Raw genomic sequence first — 24,392 nt, 5'->3', positions numbered from 1 at the left:
AAGAAGACTTACAGAAATTCTGGAATAACATGTTACATGGGAATTGTTGATCACAGCCTAAACCTCTGATTGATCACCTGAGGCAAGCAATGAGTCAGCCACAGGAGCACAGTGGAAGGCAATTCATCTGTGCTACCTGAAGGGGTGGAGCCTGGCTCCACCTCTCCTAGATCCCATTTAAGTACTGACTACCCCTGAAGAAAAATTTCTTTCTGGAGATTGCTCCTTGTGGAGTTTACTGCAAGCCTACAAAACTGGTGAGCATTCCCATTTATTTTGATTATCCTTCCATTGCAATAATCTTACTAAGCCTAACCTTTGTACACCTATTGATTAGACATAAATATTCACAGGAGCAGAAAGAATTATATAACCCTATTTATTACAAGTGAATCCACTCTAGAAACAATATAGTTTGTTCTGAATGTGCTTGTGCTACAGGAGAATGGTAAATACTGCTGTGAACTCAAGCAAGATGACAATACTGAATGTAATGAGTTTAGCGGTATTATTTTGAGGACATGTTGGTAACCTAACAATACAAGTAAGACTATATGAAAAAAAGCTAAAACTCAGGCTGATTCATATTAGAAAAACAAAACATAAGATTAGAATCTATAAATAGAACTGATTGTTCCTAAAGATTTTGCAAGCTGTTTAACTGCAATAAAAACTGAGTGCAAAATTTCAAGAGCAACTGGCACTTATTAAACATGTTCCCAACTCTACAAAGCAGTGTAGATATGCTACAGCCTTAGGTTCTACTCATCATTAAGCCTTTAGTGCTAAGAGAAAGAGGGGAAGGTCTGTCAGATAAGTGGGTGGCTCCCCCAAACAGGGAAACTGCTGTCTGATAGTATGACTTCTTAGATCTTTATGATAAGGGAGTGGGAAATCTCATCCTTTCATGTGCATTCTATGATGTTTAGCTCCTCTTGTCTTCCTAATCTTTGTAAATGTTCCTTCACCATGACACAGATATTAATCTCAAGAGTGTTATTCTTTGAGATGAAAATATGAGCTCTCTGGAAAAAAATCTGGTATTACGAAGTCTTCTTCAAGTGTTTAATGCACAGTTAATATCATCTTAGTCAACAACTACAACTAAAGGCTTTCAAAGAACATTTAGCACAAAATCACTGAGACCTCCAGTAGCTACTGCACTGTTGTAATAAGCAGAAGAATAACTATTTGTATATACAGTTGACTCATATTCCATTCAATATCAATAGAAGTCATTGGTTACTATTCTAATTAAATACTATCATAGCAACATATTAAAAGGTTTTAACAATACTTGCAAACCTCACACATCTTCACCTTACACTTCCTCTCCTTTATATATAGAAAAATGACATATGATTACATGGCTAGGCACATGTGGTTCAGAGAGATGATGCAATGTGTTGAAGATTACTTTCTGATACATGTGGTGGAGGAAATGATGAGGCAGTGGGGTGTTATTCCTAAGGATAGACTTGTTAGGGAAGTAAAGGTTAGGGGCAGCTTAGGATATAGTGATCATGAGATGGTGGAGTTCAAGATCTTCAGTGGAAGAAGCAAACAAAAAGTAGGATTGCTACTCTGTACTTCAGGAGTGATAACTTAGATCTCTCCTGGGACCTACTTTGAGCTAGGGTAAGGGGGGCTGTGAGAGCTTCTTTCAAGCTCAGCATTGCTGAGTCCCTGTGAGTAAGAAATCAGGGAATGGTGACAGGAGACCTGTGTGGATGAGCAAGAAGCTCATGCATAAATTCAAAGTGAAGAAGGTGGTCCATGAAATGTGGAAAAAGGGTCTGACCACTTGGGAAGAATATAGAAATGTTGTCAGGGCCTTCAGGAATGTGGCCAGGAAGGCTAAAACCCATTCTGAATTGGATCTGGCTAAGGTGATAAAGGATAATAAGAAAAACTTTTTAAAGTACATCAACAGTAAAAGGAAGACTAGGAAAAATGCAGGTTCCCCTACTAAATGAGGGGGCTGTTCTGGTAATGGGGGATGCTGAGAAGATGGAGATACTGAATGCCTTTTTTGCCTCTGTCTTCAATGGAAAGTCTCTCCCTTGGGAATCCAGGACCCTTGAGGTAAGTGAGAGTCTGAGGAATGGAAGGGTCTGGAGCACCTCTCTCAGGAGGAAAGGGTCTGTTCAGCCTTGAGAAAATAAGACAGAGAGGAAATCTAATCACTTTCTAAAAATGTCTAAGGTGTGGAAGGTAAAGGGATGTCACGGAGTTATCTCTAGATCTGTGTCTGTGACAGGGGACAGCAGGCATACAGGCCTGCCAGCCCTCCCCCCTCCTCACCACCACCCTCCCCCCCCAAAAAAAAGAAAGAAAAAGAGGAGAAAAAGTGTCAGTCTGGCCTGGCCCTGTGACTAATGAGGCAGTGAAGCTGCAGTCCTGAGCCCCAGTAGAGGGTAAGGTAAGGAAATAGTAGATGTGTCCAAAAACAGAGCAGAGACAACAATCTGAGGAGGAATGTTAATTAACAAAATATGATCTCAAAATACAAGATAACACAATATAATTGGAGCTGAGGCCAATAAATCAAACAAAATGAGAGTGTCCAAAACCAAGGCCTTACTCTGTACTGCAGTGGGGCCATGCATTCCCTGCCGGGAACAGAGAGAGATCTGTCACCTGCCAGGAGCTCCACCTTTCTTCCTCCCTGTGCCAAGTCCTCTGGGGAATGCCACTCCTCTCCCATCTAAGAACCAAATACCCCCCAAAAAAGGCAGTCCACAGAACCAGAACATTAACTCTTTAACTTCCATTGCTTTACGTGATTTTTATCATGTGGAATACAGACAACAAAAAACACAAAACCATAACAAGGCATGAGGCTAGACTCTTTTTAGCAGTGTGTGGTGATGGGACAAGGGAAAACCGGAGCATAGGAAATTCTGCACAAACCTACATAAGATTTTCTTCACAGTAAGGGTGACAGAGCACTGGAACAGGTTGCCCAGAAGAGTCATGGAATCTCCTTCTCTGGAAATACTTAAGACCTGCCCAAATGGCCTACCTTTGCAACCTGGTCTAGGAAGTCTGCTTTAGCAGGGGAGTTGGACTAGATGATTTATCGAGGTCCCTTCCAGCCTCTACAATTCAGTGATTCTTTGATTAGTTTTAAACATTTGAGCAATATTTACCTAAGGGGAGAAAAATCTGTTGGGCTTAAATTCAAAATCCTAGTCTGTAATGCACTTGTCTATAGTTTCTAGGATTCACATACATCTGGAACAAAGAATACATTGTTCACAGGTTCCTCTGGTAAGAACAAGGATGGGGCAGGTATAATACAAACAAATTAAGGTGCCTGTGCTCACAAAGAAACTTGTTCAGCCATGGAACTCCTTGCTACAAGATATGATGGATGCAGGAAATTTACATAGGCCTGAACGTGACTGTAAAACTGATGAAACAAAAAATGTTTGGGGGCTGTCACATCCTGGATCAGCAATCCCTAAAATCTAAGAGTAATCTGGGAAGATATGATCATGTACTTTTCCAACTCTTACACTCTTCTCTAGGCATCCAATACAGAAAGCTGCAGAGGATAAAATGGCTTTTTCTCAGATATACCACTGACATTTTAAAATTTAAGTAAAGCCATTACTCTAATCATTCAATCACTGTCCCAAAAATATGCAGTAACCAAAAAAAAGATCTGAGCAATTCCACTGCAATATTTTTTCCATAGGTCTACTTTGAGATACTGTCACATTGCACAGCCTACACAAAAAAATCTGGGCAGGACTGTGTCTCATCAAACAGTTATATTCTGGTACTTGATTCTCTAAACATTATATGGTACCATCCTGAATTTGCCGAATGAACATTGGTTGCTATGGAAACAATCTTCTAATTTCAGCATTACTGATTTAGGTTAGTACAGGAATACTTGAGTGTGGCTCTTCAGATTGGAACTGTACTCCTGTGATAAGGTTCAGGATGCTCTTTACAGGAAAATTTATAGGGAGAAAATGTAAGAGAATTAAATCTCCATTTAATGACATAGATCTATGCTAGTCCAAAAAGATTAGCCTGACCTCTGTGCGTGGGAAGATCATGGAGCAGATCCTCCTAGAAGCTATATTTTGGCTCATATGAGATAAAGAGGTGATGCAAGACAGCCAGCTTCACCAAGGGCAGATCTTGCCTGACCAATCTGGTGGCCTTCTAGAATGGAGTGATGGCACTGGTGGACAAGGGAAAGGCAATAGGTGTCATTTACCTTGACTACTGCAAAGCCTTTGAATGGACCCTTGCAACATCCTTCTCTCTAAACTGGAGAGGTATGGATTTCAAAGATGGACTGTTCAATGAATTAATAACTGGTTGATTGGTTGCAGCCACAGGGTTGTGATCAACAGTTCTGTGTCTGGGTGGAGGCTGGTCACAAGTTCCTCAGGGGTCGGTCTTGGGACTAGTGCTCTTCAACATCTTTATCATTACATAGACGATAGAATTGAGTGTACCCTCAGCAAGATGACACCAAACTGAGCAGTGCAGTTGATACTTTGGAAGGAAGGCAAGCCATCCAGAGGGACAGGCTGGAGAAGTGGGCCCATGAAAACCACTGAGGTTCAACATGGCTAAGTGCAAGGTGCTGCACTTGGGCCTGGCAACCCCAGGTATTCATACAAACTACAGGAAGATCTCCTTGAGAGCAGCCTGCAGAGAAGGACTTTGCGTGAACAACAAGCTGGACATGAGCCGGCAGTGTGTACTTGCAGCCCAGAAGACCAACTGATTTATGGGCTGCATTAAAAGAGAAGTGGCCAGCAGGGTGAGGAATGTGATTGTCCCCCTCTACTCATCTTGTGAGGCCCCAACTGGAGTACTGTGTTCAGGCCTTAGGCCCAAGCAGAAGAAAGACGTGGAACTCTTGGAACAGCTCCAGAGGTAAGCCACTAAGATGATCAGAGGGCTGGAGCGCCTCTCCTATGAAGAAAAGTTGAGGGAACTGGGCTTGTTTAGCTTGGAGAAGGCTCCAGGGAGGCTGATCGAACTTGGCTTGTTTGGCCTGCAGAAGAGAGGGCTCTGGGGAGGCCTCATTACAGCCATTTGGTATTTAATGGGGGATTTATAAAGAGAAGGGAAATCAACTTTTTACACAGGTTTATAGTCAAAGGAGAAGGGGAAATGGTTTTAAGCTAAAAGGGAAGATTTAGATTAGATGTCAGTGGTACATTTTTCACAAGAGAAGGTGATGAGGTACTACCACAGGCTGCCCAGAGAAGCTGTGGATGCTCTGTCTCTGGGGGTGTTCAAGAACAAGCTGGATGGGGCGCTGGGAAGCCTGATCTAGAGAGTGGAAGCCTGATCTAGCAGATGGTAACTCTGCCTGTAACAGGAGCGTGAACGAGGTTGTCTCTGAGGTCCCTTCCAACCCAACCCACTGTTTGATTCCATGATACAGAACACATCACCTGCCAGACCCCCAGTGCACTATACATTTAACTTAAACTTGGAGGCGGTGGGAGGAGCCTCCACTCCTTGTCCGTCATAAGGAAGCCGCTCCCACACGCTCGGAAGCTTACCGGACGGCAGTCCACGAGACTGGCACGGGACTAGCAACCAACAACCGCCGCAACTTCCCTACCCGGCCCACTCCAGACCGTAGTGGAACCGCCAATCACCTCACCGGCCAATCACTGCGCTGCTCCGGCGGCGCGCCCCGGCCCGGGCCCCGCCTTTCCTCTCTCCCAGCTGTCCGCACTCTACTCTGCGTCTTCCAATGATTGGTGGGTCGGCGAGAGGGCGGGACACTAGAAGCGCCTGAGGGACGTCATTGGCTGTGCCAGCAGACCAATAGGAAATAGAGCCGATAGATTCAAACGGAGCGGGCTCGAGCCTGGCAGTTAGTCATTAGGGGAGGGGTTGGCGAGCAGATTGTATCGCGCCTAGAGTTCTGCTGCTTTTCGTCATGGCTCACAAGGATATCTACTACTCCGATAAGTACTTTGACGAGCAGTACGAGTACCGGTACGAAACAGCTTCGGAGCACGGGCTTAGGGAAGAGGGAGGGAGTCCTGCTGGCTGCCCCGAGGCTGTTCCCGGTGCTCCAGATTTTATCGAGGATAAAGCTCTGTCCGTGGTCTCTATGGAGGTAGCTGGGCTGAAGGCTGGAGGTAGCGCCTCGCTCTCTCGCCCTAGGTTTCCTTTCGGCTTTCGCCCAGATGGGGAACGCTGCTCTCGACCGGTCTCCTTCCCGGACCGGCCTTGGGCAGCGCACAGCGCGCGTTCCGGGCCGCGCAGGCGGGGTAGGCTCTCGCTGCAGCTCACCAGCTCAAGAGTCCTCAGCGGGAACATTTCTTATGTCCTTTTCGAAGCGTAGTGCTGATAGATGCCCTTTGTGAAGTTCTTCAGACAGTATTCTACCTGCTGCTTTTCAAAGGTCTGCAATAGCACTCGTTGATTCTGCAGTTCGTTTAACAGTACCACTTACAGTCTTGTAGATTTTCTTGAAAGCACTACTGCAAACGAGTGTTTTTGCTACGTGGAGCCTGAGTACCTGTTTCCACCTGACTCTTAATAGTTATTTGGCCTCAGAAACAAGATGGAACACTTTTTTTTTATGATAAAGGAACTTAAAATGTGGAAAGAGGGTCTTATGTTTCTTACCTCAGGCTCTTAAGTGGTATTAGTGTTTTGTCTTTGAAAACTAGCACTGTAATCTCTATATAGAGAATGTATTCACTACAAAATACAAACAAGAGCGACTTTCTCAATGTATTAGAAATGTGAGGTCACTGCTTTTTTTTTTTTTAAAGTTGCTTATATGATGGACAATTGCTAATAACACATTCTTAAGTACAAGTGCCATAATTAGAGCATGCAGGGGAATTAATCTCTTCTAGGATGTTCGCTGTCTCAATATGCAGTTGCACTGAAGATGTACATTTAAAATTGAATTTTGGAATTAATGTTCCATAATTGCTGGTATCCATGAGCACCCTAGGATTCTTTCTAGACTGGCCAGGGTTGGAAGGGACCTTAAGGATCATGAATCTCCAATCCCCCTGCCACGGGCAGGGCCATCAACCTCCCCATTTAATACTAGACCAGGTTGCCCAGGGCCCCATCCAGTCTGGCCTTGAACACCTCTAGGGACGGGGTGTCCACAACCTCTCTGGGCAGCCTGTTCCAGCACCTCACCACTCTCATAGTAAAGAACTTTCTAGGGATTGCTGGTAATCATAAATGGACTTGCTTAATATCTTTTAGCAGAGACCTTTGCAATGTATCTAGGGTGTAATGTGTTAATTACTAATCTACAGGCATGTAACGCTGCCAAGAGAACTCTTAAAACGAATGCCAAAAACTCATCTTCTGTCTGAAGAGGAATGGAGAAGCCTTGGAGTTCAGCAAAGTCTTGGGTGGGTTCATTATATGATCCACGAACCAGGTAAATACAGATGAATATGACTGATAAAAAAGGAGTCTAAAATATATATTAAAAAAAATATTTAAGATATCACCTGAAACTGATACTCAACTGAAGTATAAAGATGAATAGTTGCTCCTGCTGTTGAATTTGCTTCTAAATGTTTTCATTGTTTTTGATTTCTTTTGTCAGCTCTTTGCTATTTAAGTTAGCTACAACATAAGCAACGCAGGAGGTTTTTTTTGGTGTAAATTTCATCTCTGAATCTTGGAACTGTTTGGAAAATGCTAGTTTTTTTCTAGGTTTATGCTTTCTCTGTATATTGGCAAATCAAAATTGTAGAATACTTTGGAAGGGACCTTAAAGAGCATCTTGTTCAAACTTGTTTGTACCTCTGCCTCTGGAATAAGTTTTTTGTGAGCTCTTGTATAATGTTAGAATATCAGTGGCTGAGGAAAACTTTATATAGCAGCATTTTTCTATGTCATGTACCTGGTACACCTACTTAGTAGAAAAACCCAGTGGATACTCATGTAGATCACATCCTGCATTAATGCTCTGAAAAATCCATGACATAGTTTTAGGTCTAGTAATTGTGTACTAAATGCAGCCTTTCAATTAAAAGATGACAAAGACCTTAAATCTCTCCAACCATTTTGTGTACTAAGATAGCCATATCTGGTACTTGTTAATCAAGCTGAATTAAAGCCAACCTCATGAAATTCCAAGTTTCCAGAAAAAAGGAGGAAGAAACTAGTCTAACCTTTCAAAACTTCCCTTACCTGGATACCTTTGGTATTTTTGAATGGGATTTTTTGGAGGGGTTTGCAGTTAAGTCAGGTCAATACTAACAGAAGCTAGCTATATTAACTGAAGTGGCTTTTGTTGATGTTTGACAGTATATACCTCACAAGAACAGCATCAGCAGTTTCTCATATTGTTATACTTGTATACTGAGTAATTCAAATAATCTAATGCAGAGAGACAGTGTTAATTCCCATATCTGCTCTACTTCCTTCCTTTATAAGTTTATGATACTGTCAACCTTTGGTATAAATTTTAAAGCATGTTTGCAATCTCTAAGGTTACTGTAGAATTGATCTGTAAATATTACACTTGAGAACAACTGTGGGTTTGGTTTATCCGTTTCTTATTCAGTAGTATTGTTCAGGCCTTATTAAATTGATGAAATACCTCTCATCAAGGCTTAGAGGACAGACTGATACTTTGTTCAATTTTATTCCCACAGAGCCACACATTCTTCTCTTTAGAAGACCTCTTCCAAAAGACGATCAGAAATGAACCACTGTCTAGAAATATTCTCCTTAATCTTCTGGAACTTTGTGTATGCATGTAAATATGTTGGTAGTATTCAGTGAATACTTTATGTACAAAACGTACAACTGTATCTGTGCATGAGCTGTATTATTCACAGCAACAAAGCTCAGTCAAATACAATTTCTATTAGGCTGCTATTCTTTCAAAGAGAATGGGATTTAATTTTTAATGTCTCTTAGTCTGAAATGAGTTCTCTTTAATAAAGTTTACTGTTGTATGCTCGGAGTCATATTTTTTTTTTATTATGCATGTAGTAACTTTTGCACTCAGCTTTTCTGCTAAAATGTTGCATGCTCAAAAGCACTTCATCACTAGGCATGAAGAAATAAACCTGGCTTGTAGTGCTCTATGAAATGTAAACCTGTATAGAGTTCTAATTCACCAGACAAAGCAAATTAGCTTATGGAGAAACTTTAACTAAGTAAATTGCAGAACTGTAGAGTTTGGAAGGGGCTTCTGGAGGACATCTAGTCCCACCCCTGCTAAGGCAGGTTCCCTACAGTACGTTATGCGTTAAAGCGTCCAGACGGTCTTGAATATTTCCACAGAAGGAGACTGCACAGCCTCTGGGGCTCTCGTTCCCGTGCTCACTCACCCGCAAGTAATTTTTTCTCACGTTCCGATGGAACCTCCTTCGTCTCTTTGCGCCCGTTCGACCCCGTTCCCCACGCGGCACTGCCGCCCCCCGCGCGCCATTGGACGGACGTCATCACGGCGCGCCGTAGGCCCGGCCGCGGAGCGGAGTGGCGGGACGAAGCTCTCGCCATGTTCGCGGAGAGGCGCCCTGGCCGAGACAGCGAGGTAAGGGCGGCGCCAGCCCCGCGCGTCCTCGGCCTGTCGCGTATTCTGGTGGAGTGGTCGCCCCGGTCCATGGCCCCGCACCCACACGCTTGAGGGGATCGCGCGCCCGGCGCGTCAGCGGGGATGACTGAGGGCCCGATGCGGCCTGAAGCCGGGAGGGGAACGAGGCGCGGCTGGCAGGTTGGGCGCTGCGTGGGGGAAAGTCGCAGCGGGGCTGGGCCGAGCGCTCAGGCGTTGCGCCTCGGGGGCCTGGAGACGCGCTGTTGCTCGGGGGCTGTGTCCCTGCCGGGAGATCCCCGCCTGCGGCCGCGGCTTGTGCCCGCGGTGTGCCGCACTGCCGTCTGGGCACCGACCCCGTTTCCAAATAACCGATCCCAGTTTCCTTCCCTGTTCGCTTTCTGAATAGTTACGCACTTGTGTATTTGTTACATGCTTAAACGTGTAGAATTCACACTCCGTTCCCCCCTGTTGAAGTGGCCGCTCAGCGTGTAGTTGGAACTGTCGGTAGGTTCAGGAGTGGAGGAGTTTGCATCTCCGTCTGTTCTCCTTTAGTCTGTCAGAGTTCCGTACGTGTTTGTGATGAAATTAGCGCAACAGCCAGAGGGAGCATTGAGCCCAGTATATATGCCTTGATATTGAAACTACTGTTCAAGTATTTTCATGATTACTGTGTTATTTAGTTACTGAAATTGGCCTTGGCAAGTGAAAAGGACTTCAGTTTTCATACAGCATGCTGTTCAATCCAGAAATACACAAGTGGCTAATGACCTGTTGCATTTATTGCCTTGTGACGCTGTAATGGCAGTGAGTACATTGACCTTTATCTCAGTGCTGCTACATATATATATGATCCAGTTTAAATCAGAGGTACTTCAGAACAAATGGAAAATCTGCTTTAGTGGATTTACACTGTTTAAAAAATGAGAATGCTTTGTGATTAAGCATTTTTTCCACACAGACTGATTTCAAATAGAAGTGTACACAAAGCCTTTATTATTAATATGTACTCCCAGAGTCAGATGTTATGGCAGTGTTAGTCATACATTGTGAGTTTTAGATCACGTTGTTTAAATCTAAAGTGAGAGTTTGTGTGCTGGTGCTTACTGTATATTCTGTTACTTTGTGTAAACGACTTTTACAAGTATTACATATTAGATGTGGATATTAAGGGAAATGGTTTTCCAGAGAAGCCAATGTTTTGCTTAGGGTTCCTTGGTTTTGCTTCTCTTTCTTTTCGGTGAGCTTTCTTTTTCATGTTCTGCTGGAAGAGAGCAAACTTTTCTATGAGGGTTGTGCTCACAGGGTAAGTATATTTTTCACTTAGAAGATTAATCTCAAAATGCATGTAGCCAAAAAACGTTTTGTTTCTCAGGGCATCGAGTTGTCAGCAGAGGTCAAACCATTTGTTCCAAAATATGCAGCGGTAACTGTGGCATGGTCAGAACCCTCAGCAGCATGTGTCTTTCCTAGGTACTTAACTACAGGCTACACATTTGTTCAGGAACCATCTTTGGATAAGTATGTATATTTTCTGAATCTTATATTTTGGGGGATTTTAACCTTCCAGTTTTGGACATTGATTACTCTCAGAAAGTCAAAGGTCTGATATGTTAATATTCTGACTAAATACATTCTTGTCCCTTGTCCTCAAGATTTAGATCTATACCTTTCTATTATTTGGGTGTATATCGGTATCTCACCTCTTCTTTCCAAAGGCCCATATTGCAGTGGACTATTAAAGACAGCTTGATTGTAATGATTACTCTGGCCATTTTGTGCTTTCAAAAGAGCTGTATCTTGTTCTTGAGTGAAAGAATGGTTGTGTTATGACAAAGTTAAAACAGACAGAATCAAGTAAGAAGGAAGAGGGCACTCCTCCAGGAGTGTTTTTCCTACTGTAATGTATGAGATTACTGCTCAATCTCCTTTTCACAACCTCTATGTCCCAGGAAAATAAGTCTTAGTAAGAACATAAGAGGCTTCTTAGAGTATTTTTCTAATGAGGCCTGAAAAACAGGCATTCATAATAGATTTATAATTGTATTGTTAAGCCCAGAGCAGTCTAGAAGAAAGCCCACATACTGGGATAGGAAATAATTGAATACTGTAATAATTTTTTGATGTGATTTAGCTCTCCAGTTGCTTCTCAGGTTAGTAGAACTCTGAACATTGAATTAACTTTGGAATTAATGCAGAATTACTGTTATGTCCTTAAAAAGTTGAGGTAGAGCCTTAGAGAACATATTCATTCTAGGCTTTTTTAGTATGTCAGCCATTTTATTTACAGAGATTCTGAGTACTTCAATCCATTTTTATGTGTAATATGTGCTTGGCAATGAGATTAGTATGGTCTCATTTATGATATTTTTTAGCATTGGAAAGATCAGGGACAGAAGCAGTATTCTCATGAACATTTTGCCTTGTTGAGGCTGAGCTTAGTTCTTATTGTGACTCAGATTTATTACTTTTTTTTGTAAACTGATTATAAGAGTTGTTTTGACTACAATTTATCAGAATTGCAGAAGTATCTTTTTCTGGTGGGACATTTTTCACTTTTTTATTAGAGACCTGGGGTTGAGATGTTGTCCATTTTGTGCCGAACAACTTTGGATGCAGCTTTCTTTTTCCCTCACTTTTCTTTACTATTAATCTATCTTTATGTCAACTCACAAGTTTTACTTTTCCTTGAATTCTTCCCCCATCCCATTGTGAGGAAGTGAATGAATGGCTGTGTGGTGCTGAGCTGTCTGCCAGGTCTCCCTTATGAAATCTGGATCTCAGTGTACAGTTTCTGTAGAAAGTATAGAGTGAAATTGGAAGGAAACTTGGAAGTACAGTTGAAGGAAAGGCATGCCACAGACACGTCACAGAAAACATGTTGTGCTTTCATCAATGTTACAGTTAACTGCAGTCCATTTACTGGCTGTCTAACAATTTTGTATTGTATTTCACACATGCTTTATAACCCCATAAAATGCTGTACTGCTACTTTGTTGTTACGACATCTTAAGATGGATTTCACTGTTTAGTGTTTGTGGGTTTTTTTTAGTCAAATGCATAATGCATCTTATGTAGTTACACTGTGCTTTTGGTTTGTTTCACAAGAAAAAGCCTACCAAAAATAAGTGTGAAGAAAACTAGCAATCTTAAACAGAAGTGAGGGCTATAATTCTCAAGCAGTCTAGGTTTGCAACTTGAAGCATGCAAGATCTGTGTTTTTAAGTACTTGCTACAAACTGCATGTTTTATCCAAACCAAAATACATTACTTTTTAAGAACATATGGCAGTGAATAAATAGTTGGTTGAAATAACATGAAATATTTTTCTTTTGGAATATAGCTTTCTTGTTAAACAAATTCTTCAGCCAAGGAATGGTATATTTATCTAGGCAATGAGTATATGCTGAAGATTTGCCTGGGGATGACCTCTCATCTCTTTCTCAATGTCCATCACATAGTGTTGTGGGAGATCCTGCATTAAATGAATACTCCAGCAGCTCTTGCTCACCTGATGTTGTTTCAAATACAAATCCAGTAGCTGCCTCACAGTATCATTCAAATGGGTCAACATACTGTAATGATTCCAGAATAGTCAGTGAATCTGCTGAACAAAAGTATCCAATCAGACAAGAAAGTAAGAGTCTTTTAAAGGTGAGCAAACACGCTTTTTAAAGAATTAAATTCTTTAAAGTAGTCTGAATGCTTTGTTCATTGCTGAAGTGACTAATCAGTCTTTGTTTGTGTAGGAATAATGAGTGGTACTTAAAGAGGATGATAGTGTTTATGAGGCCAAGTTTAAATTTCAGAAAAATTAATCACATTCTCCAATTAGTACAGTTTTCCAAGCAGCATTTTTGGAACATGAGAGTAATGTATTGTTTTTCCTTAGAAAGCAGCACCTGGGGAAAAAAAAGAACAAAACCATTTTACATTTGTGAACCATGCTTTCCTTCATTTGCTGTTGGAGTTTGGTTTCTTTTTTGGAGCACAGTAGCAGCAGCCTCCACAAGCATAACTTACAGATAATTGATGGCTGTGATCAGTTGCATGGCCAGTAAGTGATTGGACTGCATTTATTGTTCAAACATTTCCAAAGCCTGCTGCAGAAAACAATCCAAATGAGAGCAGGAACATATTGGAGTGGAGAGGGAATAAAGGCTCACATTAGAAGTACCCTCAGTCAAAAGTGAAACCGATGTTCAACAAAAATCTTCAGTGTTTTTTTTCGGGGGGAGGCAGTTCTGTGGTCTAAGTAAACCCAGGCTGAGCTGGGTACTGTTTGATGGTCTTTTTGGCACTCGAAATTTACCTTCTGGGGTCTTTAAGAGAGAAATAGAACTTAGTGTCTTTGCAATAATTTGGTCACATCTCCTGGGGCTTTAATGATATAGCTTTCCAGGCCAGGAAGTATCCTCCCACTCCAGAAAATAGTATTGCTCCTGGATGTACTCAGAATTTAATTCAAAATCCTCTGAACAGAGTTAAGTCATGCGTCTAGTTTGATGCAGCATAATTTGCATGGATGCCTGTTACTTGCCTGCCTATTTGATTCCTCAGCCCAAGTCTGCCAAAGAATGTTCCTTGCAAGAATCATGAGGCTTCAGGACTTCTGTATAGTATATGTGAATATTTGCTTTATTGGGAACACGTAGATATAGCTTTTCCAATTACATTCTGTTTGCTGCATATGTTTGGTGTGTTATTACAACAGTCTTGTCTTGGTTTGACCGTAATGTAGCTTAGTCAAAAACTTGGAATGCTTTTAGAATTTTAGCTTTTTTCTAGAAGAAACTCAGTTGCAGAAAATAAGAACTGGACAATTTAAGACCAGCTGATTATAAACTGTTGATAATGCTGTCATTAATTTTAATAAGATCTTAAATGTGTACTTGCACAGAAATGTGGAATAATCCCTCTTGAGTATATATAATATGTGACACAAGTAGCACATTTAACAAGGAAAATAAAATACTGTAACAAACATCTAACTGACTATTCAGGTTTTGTTGGTTATATGTGGCTGTGGTATAGAATTCATTATGTATCTTCAAACTCCAGATATGTAGTTAGTTGACTGTAGTGCATGGAATGCTTGTAGATTTTTACAAAGTTAAAGTAAAATTAACTAAATACTTGCAGCAAAGGAAAGCAAAGGACAATGAGAAGAAATCAGACAAGAAAAAGCAAGATGGAGAGGACTCTTCTGTCAGAATTGGGAAAAGGACTGCATTACAGACCTCTGCAGGCAGCAAAGATTCCATGAAGCCAGGTACTATTGCTATTATAATGTATACAAATAATGTGCTGTTTGATTTGAAATATGTAGCATATCCATAAAATAGTTGTCTGTACTGTAACTTCCAGTTTGTGATTGTGTTTCTACATCTAGAATAATTAAAAAACAGAATATTTTTTACTGTGTGACTTTCTGACAGTGGATGGTAGCAGTAAGTTGTTTGGTGGTTGCATGAGTAACAAAAATATCCTCAGAAAGTTACCTGAGTTTACATTTGGTTGTCAATTTGTAATTGTCTAAACACATTGGTTATAATCACTAGATTTTTTTGTTCTGTTTTTTTTCTTTCATGTCAGGTATTTATAGTAATAATTCTTGTGACTGTTGCTGTGACTGTGTCACTGGTGTGCTGTAAGACATATACAGAAATGACTGCTAGCAAGTTTTATTTTTTAGACTTTACTTGCTTTATTCAGACAGGTTCAATAAAACTGCAAGCAAGAAGTCAACTCAAGCTCCAAAAATAGAGTCTTTTCCTGCATTTGAAACTACTATTTTGGATTTCCACAAGTTGCAGAGTTTGGGAAGCAGTGAGATATTGAATGTGCCTCATAAAAATGGACCAGCATGTTCAGTGGAAAGTGACATTCTATGCCTTAGTCAACCAGAGATATCTCCTTTGTTGAACACAGAGGTTAGCTATGTTTTCATGTTGCAGAACTCATAAAAATTCTTTTCTTTCCAAAGCTCAAGAAACTATTTTTGCATTCAGCATGTTAATACCTGCTTAAGTAGCTTGCAAGCAGGAAGTTTTATAGTTACAGGTTTTATGCTTCTTATTGTAGATGGAGGCATCAGTGCTTGCTCTCCCTTCTTTTTCTCACTATTTCTTTTTTCTCTGTGCTGCTAGCAGATATGGGAAAGCCAAGCTCTGTTACAGTTTAGTTTGTTACTGCTATGGTCTAAACTTCTGGCTTGTATACAGAGCACATGTGTTCCCTGAGGTTTCTTGACAGCTTGTTTTTTCTCTCACCTTTAAATAATAAGCATGCAACCATTTAGACAAAAGTTTTAACTTATTTAAAAACATATATATGTATGTAGTTGTTATTTTGTGCTAAAAGAGGAAAAATCAGAAAATTCTAGAAAGAGGAAAAATATTGTTAATATGTAGAGATTGCTTAACTTTATTATTCTTGTAGATTTTCATATTCCTAATTTTGCAGTTGTTGTTAAATGCAGTACTGACAGATTTAGGTGTTTGTCATATACGCTGAATCAGAGTTTTCAATAGTGGTTAGAGGTAAATCATTTTGAGGGATGTGAATAGCTTAAGACTTCTGGTACCTTTAAATGAAAAACTGCTTGTGGTGGCAAAAATGGATTTTACTGTTTCTTTGCTTGAACTTAATGGATGGATGTAGTTTTCAATGTTCTTGGAACGTTAAAACTTTTTCTTCTTCATTCTTAGAGTCATTGTTTGGATGCTTTTGTAAAATGTAAGTAGGCATCTTGCTTGTACAACAGCAGAGAAGCGTCTGCTTATATTTTAAAAAAACAGTAGGGTCCAAATGATGTTTCCATTAAGAATAGTAACAAAAAAAAAAAAAGTGGGCTACAACATTCTCTATGCCTTTGTCCATGTGGATTGAGGATTTTGTTAATTCTTCTTTTTAATGTTTAGCTTTCTTCAGGCAAGTGCTTTTATTCATACTGCTATGATACCTGACCCTCAATTTTACAGGAAGACGTTTCTGTGGAAAGCAAAGCCTCATCAAAAACTTTAAAAGAAACAGTAGCAAGCTTAATTCCTTCTTCATTTGATGGTAGAGGTAAGTACTGCTAACATAAATTGTTTCCTCATATTTGAACTGCTTGTATCTCATCAATTTGGAATAATAAAGTTCTGTCAGGAGCTGCTGAACTCTCAGATATATATGAAATCAAAGAGCAAACTCATTACAGAGTAAGAAAAATAAGTTTGTTTCTTCCAAATGAGATTATATTCTTGCATATAGATTTTGTTAGTAGATTGAAGCTGTAATTGTCCTCCTTTTTTTTGTCTCATTGTTGCAGAAGGACTAATGTTTCTGTGAATGCCTTCTGTGCTGTTTATTAGGAGAGGAAATAATATGTATTGATTATTGGAAGTCTGTTGAGGTGTTTTTTCAACAATAAATCTGAGCAAAAATTTGATCAGTCTTGATAAGCAATTTAGAAAAAGAATAGTTGTCAGTCTAGAGTCTACTATGTACTTCTTTGTTCTTCCAAAATTGTGTAAGAATTTTGTGTTGTTATTCCAGTAACTGTGAAGTTATCTGATAACATTTTTCCCACAAGTAGAGTCTTCAGTTTGTACCTGATTGTAGAGCAAACTAAGGTGATGACAGAGCCCTTATTTGAGAAATAGGAAAAGATATCAAAGAGGAATTAACTCACCCCTCCCAGTAACAGTTGGAGAAAGGGGCAAGCTGAGGAATGCAGCCTTCTCCCGTTTGTGCTCTTGCACTGCCCAAGAGAGTCAGGAAAGGAATGGGAATCTATGCAAACGCACAAGCACTCGTTTGCCTCAGTTGTCAACCAGACTGCACTTACCTTCCTTAAGAGGACAGGGGGAAAAAAAAAGATGAAAATACTTGTGAATCAATGTGAAGACAGAGAGATTACTTACTGCTTACCATCATGGTAATTAAATAGCTGTCAGTTTAGAGTTAGTATATACTTTTTTATGCTGTGGCGTATCTTATTTCTTCACCCTCGTGGGCAAAACAGACCCAACTCAATGAAGATTTATTTATTGCTAATTAAAGTAGGATAGTCCAAAACACAGACAAAATTAGAAGCATCTTCCTCAACCTCACCTTCTTCACAGACAGCCTCACTCTCAAGTTTTCTACCTTCTCCCCACCCTGAGCAGCACAACAAGATGTAGAATGGGAGCTGTGGTCTATTGATACCAATTTCACTTTGCCACACCTCCCTTGTTCCACTCTGTACTTGTCTAGCATGAAGTCCCGAGGTCCTTCAAGAGTTGTACCAGTGTGGGTCCTCACCAGGCTGCAGTTCTTAAATAACTGCTCAAGCATGGGTTCTCTCTAAAGGGTAGAATCCTTCATGGACAGACTGATGTGGTGTGTCCCACATGAGCTGCAGCTCCTGCCATTAGTAAGCTGAAGTGCGGGTTCCCCACAGGCTGCAGCTTCCTTTAGGGCATGGCCACCCCTTGTACTGTGGGGTTTTCCATAGGCAGCAGAGGGATTTTACCACAGGCTGCAGGGAATGTCTACTCCAGCACTTGGAGCACCTCCACCTCTCCTTTTTCACTGACCTTGGTGTCTGCGGGGCTGTTTTCTCACAGTTTTCTCACCCAGTGTATCACAGTTGCTGCGCAGCATTTTTTTTTTTTTTTTTTTTTACCCTTTCTTAAATATATTACCCTAGCTGGAACTAGCTGTGGGGCAGCCCCTGACTTCTTCTCACAGTGACCATCTGTACAACACCCCTAGTACCAAAACCTTGCCACATAAACCCAATAAACTTCTTTGATCTCTCATTGGAAGGTTTTTTGTTTTTTTCTTTAAACTGGGTATTTATTATGTGTTAGGAATATTTACAGAATGGAATGAGTAATTCTTCCAGAACACTGATTCCACCAAGTGGTGGTGGATGAAAGTGCTGTACATTGAGGCACATAAGGAGACTTTTCAGCTTGATTTATGTATCTACAAGCTGGAAAGTTTTTAGAAAGTAGATGATATTGATACGACCTTGTATGCAAAAGCTATGTAAGTTACACTGGGATAAGTAGTAAAGGAATTTAATGTATAAATGCAATAGAAGTTCATAATTTTAAAGAAAAATAGGTTAGAGAATAAGCATAGAGTTATGTAGGTTGTGTGACAGTATAATTTCAAATTAATGTTAATTAATGTATGTATTAAATTAATGTTAATGTATGTATTAAATATATGTGTATAACACCAGGCAGTAGGTAGAATAGAATATAATGTGTAATTAAGCAACTTAATTCAGTTTTTCCTCAGAAAAAAATATAGCTTTGCTCTGCATTTGTGAGTCCTTGATAAATCCTCTGTTGATCCTATGTCTTCTGAATATTTGAGAAATGTTTTCTGACATCTTTGGATATCACTTGTTTTTCCACATCGATATTTCCTGAAATATCTACAGATGGCTCTGCTCAGCAGCGTGTGTCTTGGGCCATGGTACTTTCACAGCCCCCAAAGAAAACTTTTTCATCACCAGCATCTGAATGTCTTCCCAGATACAAAGGGAAGCAGGATAGTCAAGCAAAGGTAATTGAGAACTGTGCGCTTGAAACTAATGTCTGTTACTGTTCAATGCTATTTCTTGATTTGAAACAATGCTACTTCTAATGAAACTTTTAATAAGTAATATAAAGTTAGCTTGTCATTATTATAATTTTTCTTCTGTTGTGGCAAAAGAAAAAAGAACAACAAGGTATCAAAAAGTCAATGCAATTCCTGCAACACAAACTTCCAAAATAGCTGATTTAAATACACTTTATTTAGGCAGGACTTTGTTGAAATTTTCAATTTCTAAATCATGAAATCACAAAGCATGGAAATCTTGTCCTTCCTGGATGAATATTGCCTAGTTAAATCTCATATTATGTTCTGACAGTTGTACACTGTGGTTCACATGAAGAGTTCTTGCAGTACCTCTGAATTTCTAAGAAATCTTGAATTTTCCTTGTTGCTTAATGTCCTAGCATAGACTGATGCATGCTAACTAGATGCATGCGTAGGTGTGGTCACTTGCATTTTTGTTGGTAGATGATAATAAAATAATTCAATTTCTAATGGTCATACCTCATGATATTTGTCAACAGGCAGAAACAAAAAATTATGGTAGTGAAACTGAACTTGAAGAAGGGTCAGAAAAGAAGAAGAAAAAGAAGAAAAAGAAAAAGAAGAACAAGTCACCTACTAATGTAGAGAAGCCTTATAATGAATCTACTACAGTGCAGGAACCGCCAAGGTTTGAGGTACTGTAGCAAGGTTTTTGTTGAGGTGGTTTTGTTTTTTTAGTGTTATGAGTACATACTGGAAGACCAGAAGCTTTCTACAAATTTAATATCAGATGTTATTAGTAGAGGAAATTGGGTCAGGCCCCTTTCAGTTAAGATTCCTGTTAGAAATTAGAGGTAGGAAACAGTTCTGCCTTTTAATTTATTAAGGATTGAATGAGTATGAATTCCTGCAGGAGAGACTGTTAAATCTGGTTCCAGGTTCCAAAAAAGGACAGATTTCCCAAGTGAAAAATATTCTGTAGTAATGGTTTTGTAAAGCAAAGTGCACAAAGAATGGGGAGTACACTGGATACCATAGGGTGCCAAAGTTTTAAAGAATGTGGTGCTGGTGATACAGTGGAAGGAAGGGATGCCATTCAGAGGGACCTCAATAGACTTGAAAGGTGGGCCCAGGTGAACCTAATTATGTTCAACAGAGCAAAGTGCAAGGTTTTGCACATGGGTTGGAGGAATCCCAGACATTTACAAAGGCTGAATGGAGCAGTCCTTGAGAGCAGCCCTGCAGAGAAGGACCTGGGTCTTGATAGATGAAAAGCTTAACATGAGCCAGCAGTGTGCTCTTGCAGCTTGGAAAGCAAATGGTATCGTGGACTCCATCAGAAGAGGACAGGACCAGCAGGAACAGGGAGGTGATTGTCCCCCTCTACTTTGATCTTGTGAGGCCCCATCTGGAGTAGTGTCCAGGTCTGGAGCCCCCAGTACAAGAAAGACAGAGAGCTGTTGGAGAGGGTCCAGAGGAGAGCCACGAAGATGATCAGGGGGCTGGAGCACCTCCCCTACAAAGACAGGCTGAGGGAGCTGGGCTTGTTGAGCCTGGAGAAAAGAAGGCTGCGGGGTGACCTCATTGCAACTTTTCAGTACCTAAAGGGGGCCTATAAACAGGACGGGAATCAACTCTTTGAAAGGGTAGATAACAGCAGGACAAGGGGAAATGGTTTTAAGTTGAGGGAGGAAAGATTTAGGTTGGATGTCAGGGGGAAGTTCTTTACTGTGAAAGTGGTAAGGTGCTAGAACAGGCTGCCCAGAGAGGTTGTGGATGCCCCATCCCTGGAGGTGTTCAAGGCCAGATTGGATGGGGCCCTGGGCAGCCTGGTCTAGTATTAAATGTGGAGGTTTGTGGCCCTGCCTGTGGTAGGGTGGCTGGAGATTCATAATCCTTGAGGTCCCTTCCAAACCTGGCCATTTTGTGATTCTGTGATTTCAGTCTGGAAACAATTCATATGAAATGTAGATGTCACTGTTTATATTCCTGATTATTAATTCAAATCTTGTTCATACTCATGTAATTGTAATATACACATTAGTGTTTTCATGCTTTTGTTAATCAGTTTCAAAAATGCTTTAGGCTCTCCCACCTCACAGAATTGTCGTGTGATCTGTGGTTTAACTATGTTTGGTTGTAACACCAATATTGAACAAGAGTATGAGCATGATCTTTAAGCTTTTTTCCAACCTGAGTGATTCTATGATTCTATGATTCTCTGTGTTGATTTTTGTATTTGATTTAGTATACATAATGTTCAGTCTGTGAAAAAACAGCATAAAGAAGCTATTCCTGGCTGGCTTCTGATGTGTACATTTTAACTTGGACTGTGTAATTCATAGTATAATTCATCATCCTGAAATGGGAATTCATTATTGAATTGTGGATTCAATATGGAATTATTCAATTGTGGAATCAAGATCTACAGGTTCTGTTCTGCCAGATATCAGGTTTGTGAGTGACTTAGTATCTAAAGAGAAAGAACGGCAAGAATTTTAGAAGCTAGTAGAAATGTCATCTCTTATTGAAAACATAAATGGAAAAAAATAAACATAGAATCATAGAACAGAACATATACATTACACTGAAATCCATGATTTGGATGCAGCATATGTGGGGGCAGTTGGGAACAGCTTTCAGAGCCTCCTGGTTTGCTGGGAATGCTCATCAATATGAAAAACGTGTGAGATGCTTATGATGCTCTTGAAACAGAAGAACATGAAAAGTCATAGATAACTTGTATGGACTTTGAGAATTTAAGAATTGAGATTTTGTATTTGCAGCTGCTCGCTGGATCAGTGTATTGGATTGCTAACTAGATTTATAGAAGTCACTAATTTTAAGAACCTGCTAATGAGTGAAAAGTAATGCATTTGCAGAAAAGAAATCCTGTACCCAATGATTGGCTCTGAACTAGGTATTTTTGCTGAGGGAAGAAATGCAAAGCTCTTACTGATAAGCAGGTCTGCTCTGTAGCACTGGTCCAACATGCAAACAGTGTTAGGAATCATTAGAAAAATGTGAAATATAATTGAAATCATTACAACAATACACAAATCCAGGGCAGATCTGATCTAAATATAGTGTGGATTCTACTTTCTTGTGTGCCACCTCTCCTTAAAAAAATACATGTATTTGAACTAAAAGAGATAGAGTGCACAAAATGATCAAAGGTATGAAATAGTTCCTGTGGGACACAAAACTGAATGAAGTAAGACTTCTCTGTCTGTAAAACAGATATTTTAGAGGGAATTGGAAGATAAAAAGGAAATTTTTGTGTTTTATCTCATTATTTTGTTTGATGTCCTCTCGTTCCTACAGGTGCCAAGTTAAGCACAAATTGGAGGTATTATGCCACACTTAGTGCTAGAATTTAACTATTCCCTTTACTACAGGATGTTGCAAATGACTGAAGTGTATGTGAATTCAGGAAGTGATTTGGACAAACTGAAATAACTATTTGTTCTACTGAGGGCTATTTAAATCCAAAGATACTGCTTCTGATTGAAGAAATCTCTAAGACGGAAGAATGTATTTGTGAAACCTTCCCTTTCTTACAGTTGTCGTTTGACCTACCTACAAGCTTCTTTCAAAAATATTTTGTTTAGTTAGAACTATCTGCTCAGACTGAATATGCCTGTTCTTAGGTGTCTTAGCTCAGGCTGTTTAAATCGAATCTTCCAGGCTTCAGAAGAAATGGTGGTATGCTTATTGATATTGTAACTACTATAAGTCTAACAAGGCTCCTTAGAAAGAGAGAGGAGAATCAAATGGGTGAAAACCAGGCTGGTGGATCAGAGTCATTCTGATTGATTTAGCGAGCTCTCCTGGCCTTAAGGTGGCCAGCATAGAGAGAGCTCCAGCCTATTAGTGTCTTAATTAATCTAGAATCTGGATAACATATTCTCTGATAATAAAATATACTCGTAACTAAGCCTACACAACTCTTTCACTGATTTATCTGTTCATTTCCATACTAGTAGTCAAGATTTATTACCCTTTTGCCTATTGTTTTGATTTTCAGCACTAACATGTTTAAGGTAGATTTGCACTGGAGACTAGTGGGAAGAAGAGGAGAGTTGTTTGCAAGGCTGTTAAATTATCTGAAAAACACTCCTTTAGGAGCCACTTACCTCTGATTATTTGTATCAGCTGATAGCAATAACAAGCTACCATTGGAAGCCTTTCTTTCTAGGTTTGTTCTTTCTACCTTGAATTAGCTACTACTGTATAAGTGACTTAACTACTGTAGAATTGATTGTAGTTGGTGGGCCTGCACTCAGCTTTTAAATTTTGTACATAGAAGCAAACTGTGATGAGTGATAAGCAGAAAAAAAATCATTTGAATGTTGGAAAAATCAGTTTTAGTAATATGAACATAGTAGTTCTTACAAATACAATGTCCTGTTTCTTGTTTAGGATGCTGAGGAGTTTCCTGATCTGGCAGCTGCTTCTGATCAGAGAAACAGATCAGGATCTCAGAAAACATCGTTTACTCCTGCTGGCAGAAAGCAATCTGAAGTAAGTAATCTTAGGAATGTAACTTGAATGTTAAAAAAATAAGCAAGAAAAGACTACTTGTAGTCTGAACCAAGGGAGTTCAGACTCTTTGGTGTGTGAACTGCTGTCACAGAATCATGTAATGACTTGGGTTTTAAGGGACATTTAAGACCATTTAATTCCAAGCCCTCTGGCAGGGACAGAGTGGCCACTCACTGGATCAGGTTGCCCAGGATGCCACCAAGCTGACCTTGAACACCTCCAGGGATGAGGCATCCACAGCTTCACTGGGCAGCTTGCTCCAGCAACTCACCACCCTCTGAGTATTATTCCTAACACCTAATCTAAATCTCTCTTAGTTTAATACTGTACCCTATGTTGGATCACTATATACCCTTGTAAAAAGTCTCTCTCCTGATTGTAAGTTTCCATTAAATACTGGAAAGCCACAGTGAGATCTCCCCAGAGCCTTCTCTTCTCCAGTCTGAACACATGCAGGTCCCTCAGCCTGTCTTCACAGTAGAGATGCCCAGCTCTCTGAGCAACTTTGTACCCACTCCAGGAGCTCCACATCTTTCTTATGCTGGGATCCCGGGCCTGAATGCAGTACTGTATGTGGGACCTTAGGAGGGCAGAGCAGAGGGAGACAGTTACTTCCCTCTCTCTGCTGGTGACCCCTCTTTTGATGCAGCCCAGGATACAGTTGACCTTCCTGGGTGAAACTGCTGGTTTGCACCAAACTTTTCCTTAACAAATACTCCTAGGTCCTTCTCCAAAGAGCTTCTCTCAA

At 40.3% G+C, this 24,392-nt stretch overlaps 2 protein-coding genes across 6 annotated transcripts in view; both read left to right on the top strand.

Annotated features, from left to right (window-relative positions):
• The first annotated feature begins 5,839 nt into the window (after window positions 1-5,839).
• Window positions 5,840-8,948, top strand: CKS2 (CDC28 protein kinase regulatory subunit 2). The gene is made up of 3 exons (XM_031605467.2): window positions 5,840-5,991; window positions 7,287-7,414; window positions 8,643-8,948. Exons 1-3 carry the CDS (start codon window positions 5,933-5,935, stop codon window positions 8,693-8,695), a joined length of 240 nt encoding a protein of 79 aa, XP_031461327.1. The 5' UTR covers window positions 5,840-5,932; the 3' UTR covers window positions 8,696-8,948.
• Window positions 8,949-9,125: 177 nt separating this feature from the next.
• Window positions 9,126-24,392, top strand: part of SECISBP2 (SECIS binding protein 2) — a 43,023-nt gene continuing 27,756 nt past the window's right edge. For 2 of the 5 annotated variants that reach the window (XM_031605464.2, XM_031605463.2), the window contains exons 1-9: window positions 9,126-9,532; window positions 10,905-11,050; window positions 12,991-13,183; window positions 14,672-14,801; window positions 15,245-15,462; window positions 16,513-16,600; window positions 18,957-19,081; window positions 19,639-19,794; window positions 23,522-23,623. In XM_031605464.2, the coding sequence (XP_031461324.2) occupies window positions 9,497-9,532; window positions 10,905-11,050; window positions 12,991-13,183; window positions 14,672-14,801; window positions 15,245-15,462; window positions 16,513-16,600; window positions 18,957-19,081; window positions 19,639-19,794; window positions 23,522-23,623 (1,194 nt within the window). In that variant the 5' untranslated portion in view covers window positions 9,126-9,496. The other 3 variants (XM_090131364.1, XM_090131365.1, XM_031605465.2) reach the window with 3 other exon arrangements.

Source organism: Phasianus colchicus, chromosome Z, assembly GCF_987193195.1.
Source record: "Phasianus colchicus chromosome Z, bPhaCol1.hap1.1, whole genome shotgun sequence".
In the NCBI taxonomy this organism is placed as follows: domain Eukaryota; kingdom Metazoa; phylum Chordata; class Aves; order Galliformes; family Phasianidae; genus Phasianus; species Phasianus colchicus.
Note: the sequence above shows the minus strand (reverse complement) of the source record. Positions and strands in the feature narration are given on the sequence as shown.